The 6,212-nt window shown below is 47.2% G+C and overlaps 1 protein-coding gene and 1 non-coding gene across 3 annotated transcripts; both read right to left on the minus strand.

Annotated features, from left to right (window-relative positions):
• Nucleotides 1–75: 75 nt before the first annotated feature.
• On the minus strand, nt 76–5,549 carry RPL32 (ribosomal protein L32). 2 transcript variants are annotated; one of them, XM_045385716.2, is made up of 4 exons: nt 5,501–5,549; nt 4,184–4,284; nt 3,384–3,565; nt 76–268 (listed from the first exon to the last, which is right to left on the minus strand). In XM_045385716.2, the coding sequence occupies exons 2-4, from the start codon at nt 4,277–4,279 to the stop codon at nt 139–141; spliced, it is 408 nt and encodes a 135-aa protein (XP_045241651.1). In that variant the 5' UTR covers nt 4,280–4,284; nt 5,501–5,549; the 3' UTR covers nt 76–138. The 2 variants fall into 2 exon arrangements, with proteins under 2 accessions (XP_045241651.1, XP_045241650.1); XM_045385715.2 differs by having other exon boundaries at nt 4,184–4,287.
• On the minus strand, nt 4,366–4,504 carry LOC123572068 (small nucleolar RNA SNORA7). Its single transcript, XR_006696408.1, has one exon. It is a non-coding gene; the product is annotated as a small nucleolar RNA SNORA7 (small nucleolar RNA).
• Nucleotides 5,550–6,212: the final 663 nt, after the last annotated feature.

Raw genomic sequence — 6,212 nt, forward strand, 5'->3', positions numbered from 1 at the left:
GATGCCAAAGGGGTTTAAGCAAAAGAACGATCTCTGTGACAAACTAAGCCAAGAAGCTGAAGACTTAAAACCAAGGAAGGAAGATGCCAGATGGCAGTTTTTACATTTATTTAAACAGAAAACGTGCACATGAGCTGTCTACTCATTTTCTTCACTGCGCAGCCTGGCGTTGGGGTTGGTGACTCTGATGGCCAGCTGGGCAGCTCTTTCCACGATGGCTTTGCGGTTCTTGGAAGAAACATTGTGAGCAATCTCGGCACAGTAAGATCTGTAAGAGAATCAAGTAGGTAAGGAGCAAGACAGCCCTGAACACACTTGGAAAATTCCATTAAGAAGGCAGTGAGTTCCAGCACCAAGCTAAGAGAGGGCTGCTTGGTATGTGGCTGTGGAATGACACCTACATGCCCCCAAATCCTGACTCCCGAGTCTATGGTTCCCTGGTGATGACAAGAACACTTTCATTTACAAAGTATCCTCACTGTTCCCTCTCATCTAATCCTTACAGCAGCCTTGTAATCCAGGCATTACCTCCATTTTACAGATAAGGAAACCAAGGCCCACAGCAAGAAATGGACAGGGATCCAGGGTGAACCCAGGCCCACGCTCCAGGTTCAATGGTTCTTCCCCAGTCGCAGGGTGCTTTACCTTGCCCATGAAGTTTCAGAACTCTTCAAAGTGGTCAAGAGCAGAACCCAAGAGTCTGAATGGAGCCAAGAGCACCCAGTTTGACCACTGAGGATACAAAGCAAGTAGAAGCAACAATGCTTAAAGTCACCCAGTCATAGCCATGCCTAATACCTGAGGACTTGGTGTGCCAGATCCAGTTCTAACTCATCCCATTTGATAACCAATTGGCCTAACGAGCACACTTCAGTAAGGAGGTGATTTATGAAGCCACCCACAGTGGGTTAAGAACAGACATTCCACCCCTGAAGCATTTTCAGCAAAGACAGAAGCAGCAGGACTGTGAGGAGTGATTAAATGAGGCAGTGGACACACAGCTCTTTTCAAGAACCCTGCCTTAACAGCAAGACAGCAAATCCAGACAATTCTTGTTTTACATTAGTCCACTCAAATTCAAAGCAACTATATTTTTAAATGTTTCTATGTTTCAAAGGCTTAGGTTTATATTACACTTCTCATCTGTCCTTTTCAAAAAACTCTCCTGTCCTTGTCCATCTACATATTTGATAATTACAGAGTGTACCCACCATTTTAAATGTGTCCCCCTAGCTTGGGCATTTTCCATACTACAACAGACCAATCATTTTGAATAGACTCACAACATTCTATCCAGCACTCTACAATTCTCTCATTATATTTTCAGTTGTTTCCAGTTGTACTGCTGCAATGACTAGCTTTTGTTTCCCTGCTTTTCCATTCCTTAAGGACAAATGCCCAGAAATGGAACTTAGAGATCAAAGGTCAGAGATAACAGAGTATTTCCAAGGATCTTAAAATGACTGCCAAGCTGCACTTACAGAGCATATGGCAACCAGCCAACATGTGCACTGCAACTGAGTAATCATGTTGGCCTGTTACAGTTCAACTGTGGTTTCAGTGTCCACCATTAATTCCTATGCTCATCTTTTTCTAACAGAAATTTTCAGCATTTCAACGCCTGGTTAAATTTCCAGCCTTGGAAGGTAACCACGTTAGAATACTGCTCTTGTTCATTTTTATTACTTATATCTACAACCACTGTAGATAAAAGATCTTTGTAAACATAAACACAAACATCCTAGTTACTCACACACACTCCATGTTCTTTCTAGTTTACTTAGGAAAATTCAGCTTTTTGGCTTTCATTTACCAATAAGTGAAGAAAATAAACTGTCACTTCCCATGAGAATTTTTCATTCCACTGCCCTAGTTTTGGTCTAAGCAGGTCACCAAGTCTCTTACATACAGAGCTCATCAAGTGTCTAACTTACTCAAAACACCTAGAACCAGCTGGGTATGGTGGAGCATGCCTGTGGTCTTAGCTACCAGGAAGGCTGAGATGGGAAGAGACAGCTTGAGCCCACCTTGAGTTTGGGGCTGCAGTGTGCCACGATCACAGCTGTGAATAGCCACTGCACAGTAGCCAGGGCAACACAGATGCGTCTGTCTCTCTCAGATCAAACCAGGCCAGGTGCAGTAGCTCATGCCTGTAATCCCAGCATTTTGGGAGGCTAAGGCAGGCAGAACACTTAAGGTCACGAGTTCAAAACCAGCCTGGCCAAGATGGTGAAACCTCATCTCTACTAAAAATACAAAAATTAATCAGGTATGGTGGTGCACACCTGTAATCCTAGCTACATGGGAGGCTGAGGCAGGAGAAACGCTTGAAACTGGGCGGTGGAGGTTGCAGTGAGCCGAGGTCATGCCACTGAACTCCGGCCGCGGCAAGAGAGCGAGACTCCATCTTAAAAAAACAAAAACCAATAAAACCCACCTAGAACCAATGCCCTGCAAACCCTCCATGCGCTTTCACTTCTACACCTTTGTGTAAGCACTCTCTGCGTGCCAAGTTTCCTCCTGTTCTCCACCTAATCCAAACTTGGTTCTAAAGCCCTCCTGTCCCTGAAGATACCCCTTACCACAGCACAGACTAAAGGGTCCCTTAAGGCCTGAGGTCCATGTTTGATCTTCTCCCTACCCTCCTTGTAAGCCAAAAATAAAATTCAAAGGCCCCCAGCAACCATCTGAATGCACTCCCTCCTTGAATAGGGCACTCTTGGTTTCCACAACCTCTTACCATAGCCAAGACATTCCTTTCTAGTGATAACCAATTCCCGATGAGAAACAGAAAATCTATTCAAAACCTCGAACTGCTGCCTTTCTGGACTAAACCAATGTATGCCTTAAGTGTATTTGATTGATGTCTCATGTCTCCCTAAAATATGTAAAACCAAGCTGCTCCCTGCCCACCTTGGACCCATATTCTTAGGGTCTCCCAAGGGCTGTGTCCCAGGCCATGGTCAACTCATATTTGGCTCAGAATAAATCTCTTCAAATATTTCAGAGTTCAACTCTTTTGGCTGACACCTTCATAAAGAAAGCAATGTTCTGGAAACAACAGCCAAAGGATATTGTAGTAGTGGAAAGTGGTTATTATTGCAGTGTTCACAGAGCAGTCTTTTCCTGGTCTTGGGTCTCTACACTTAGAAGACCAAGCCTCCTCCCTCCGGTAAAGGAAACACCTTGAACTCCCCAAAATCTTTACTCCCCAACAAGCATTCTCTAAAATCCCGCAAGGAACAACTTCAGATTCCCTCAGAGAATGTACAACCCCTCCCAGCCAAAATGCACCCCCCAAGAGTTTCTAGAGTTCCTGCCAGAAGTGCTCACACAGATGCAAACTTCAGATCCCTGAAAACTAGAGGTGGGACCCAACTCACTTGTTGCACATCAGCAGCACTTCCAACTCCTTGACGTTGTGGACCAGGAACTTCCGGAAGCCACTGGGCAGCATGTGCTTTGTTTTTTTGTTGCTCCCATAACCAATGTTGGGCATCAAGATCTGGCCCTTGAATCTTCTACGAACCCTGTTGTCAATGCCTCTGGGTTTCCGCCAGTTACGCTGAAGGAAATAACACACAGGTGGGTTAGCGTCTGTGCAGAGTGCCAACTGTTCCTTTGGGGAGGGAAAACAGAACCAAATGAAAAGGAAGTATGCCGCACAGTAGCTGCCTTTGGTGACAGGACTTCACTATTTCCTTACTTTTTTGGTGGGAAAAACCAGGAGCTCGTGGCTTTAGCCACTAGGAATGCAGGCACCCCCACCATTCCTACTCCCAAGCAATGGAGGAGGCACCAATGGGATGCGAGGGGACTGTGTAGATACTGAGATGGCGAGCACAGCTGCAGACACGGCTCTCAGCACCTCTGAGTGTTCTTGTCTATAAAATAGGGATCCTGCTGTCATAAGGCAACCCAAAATACACGACAAATGCAAAGCCCTCTAAAAACATCGAAACAGCCAAGTGTCCCTTCTCATTTAAATTTCACTTAACACATCAAGAGATGTTAAGTACCAGCACTAGGGCACACTGGGGGAGACCTGTATTTCTACAGAAAGCTCTTCCACAAACCAGTTCATTGGTCAAAGGTAATCCCCACTAGATGATGTCAGAAACCGACAGCCTGTTGGAAACTTCTTTCTTCACCCCACACCCATTTCCATCCCAGGACCACATACCTTAATTTTGACATATCGGTCTGACTGGTGCCGGATGAACTTCTTGGTTCTTTTTTTGACGATCTTGGGCTTCACAAGGGGTCTGAGGGCAGCCATGATGCCTTCTGGGAAAGAAGCAGCCCCAGGTGAGGAAGAATCCTGGAAGACGGCTTGGAAGGAGGTTTTCCCACCCAGGGGTTGAACACTGTCGCAGAGTGTCTTCCAATCGCCAGCTACGGAGCAAGCTGGGAATGGAATGGGTGCCTCTGCCAGGCTTGCTTTCCCTCCCTTTCCGAAGCTGGCAGAATACTAGGCACTCTCCAGACGCGATCCCAGGAGGTCAAAGGTCAACTCAACCACTCAGAGCCCAAAGAATGCCAACAGCTGAGCAAATCAAAACCGACCCCAAGACACTCAATTTGCAAGGGGCAGCAAATCCCACCTCGCCAGTGTCCGAACCCCAAGATGGCCTTGACCATCTACTTGGACCTGAGTCTCAGTTTCCTCACCTGTAGAATAGAGATGACACTGCACGCTGAATGCCTGCAGTGCCTGTCACAGGGTAAACGTTTAATAAAGAAAACCTTCTAATTCCCTAGGGAGCTGCTGCGCTACCACACCCTCAGCACACACAAAACCATCATATCCGTCTAAGGATGCCTCAAACCTGGAGATCTTGCAGTATCAACTCACACCTTCCTCAGTGTGGTCTTCAGAGCCATTCATTTATTTCCTACAGCAGCACCCCTTCTGTTCGCAGCCATCAACTGGCACACAGTGGGTAATCAGTGAACCACGTATTCAAAACGACTTTGCCTTCTGGCCCATGATATCCTCGAAGGCAAGGTGGGGGCAGTTGCATCTTATTTCCAGAGATACTACCAGAATTTCTGCCTGCAACTGAACCAGCAGCCGCAGCAGCCCTAGGGCCCGAGACTACAGCGAAGAAGCGGGCTATAGCAATGAACGAATACACGTGGGCCGACATCGGTGAGCGCTGGGATCCACAGATCCCAGCTGACGGCTGTCAAGCTGGGACACCCCTGGTCGTCCCACGGCCCACAGGAGACCCCGCAGTCTGGGCTCAACTAGCACCCTCCACCGCCAAGGAACAAACAAGCAGCCCGCAGCTCTGACTACAAGCGGAGAGCCGGAGGCTCTGGGACGCAAAGCCCCATCAACCCGGGCTGCTTCGTTCTGCTCCTGTACACGCCCCAGTAAGCTGACAATAACAATACCCACAGCCACTACCGCGCCGAAGGGGAGGCCCCCGCACCACTGGGCAATGGGGCCAGATGAATCCCGCAGGAATGCAGATGGCCACGGATTAAGACTTACCGAGGAGGAGATGGCTGCCACCTCCGTAGGCAGCGCCGAGGAAGAGAGAAGGGACAGTGGCACGCAAGGGCTGATGGGACGTAAACCCCTGGGTCCTGGTAGGGAAAAGGCAAGCACTTCCGGTTCGGCTCTTTCAAATAAAATAAAGACACGTCAAAAAATAATGCCGCAAAAAATTCTGAGTATACATGTTTTAATAGATCGTAATATCTAGGAATATGACTGAAAAATGTATTCTACCTATCCTTGGGTCTACGTAGAAATTTGGAATTCTTTATGAGCTAATAAGACCCGGTGGAGGGAGGAACTTACTTCCGCCAGAAGTTGAAGCCAATCCGCTTTTGGGCTATTTCCGCCCGCGTTTCTTCTACTCCGAAGTGCGCCTCTTAGTGGTCAGAAGAGAACAAGACAGAGACTTCCTAATAATTTCCTCACCGAATTTAGACAGTAAATAGTAACGAAACTATGATAGCTAACATGCGATGGAGTTCACTATGCCTACCACAATTCTATAACGTACCCCTATTATGTCTCCATTTTGCATATGTGGAAGGTGAAATTTGGAGACTTGACTCCAAACTCCATGCCCTAACCATTATGCTAAATGGCCTAGTTTTTGTTTGTTCATTTTTTGGAGATGAGGTCTCACTTTGTTGCCCAGACTGGTCTCGAACTCCTGGGCTCAAACGATCCTCTCGCCTCAGCCTCCTGA

This window comes from Macaca fascicularis, chromosome 2 (genome assembly GCF_037993035.2).
Source record: "Macaca fascicularis isolate 582-1 chromosome 2, T2T-MFA8v1.1".
Taxonomy (NCBI): domain Eukaryota; kingdom Metazoa; phylum Chordata; class Mammalia; order Primates; family Cercopithecidae; genus Macaca; species Macaca fascicularis.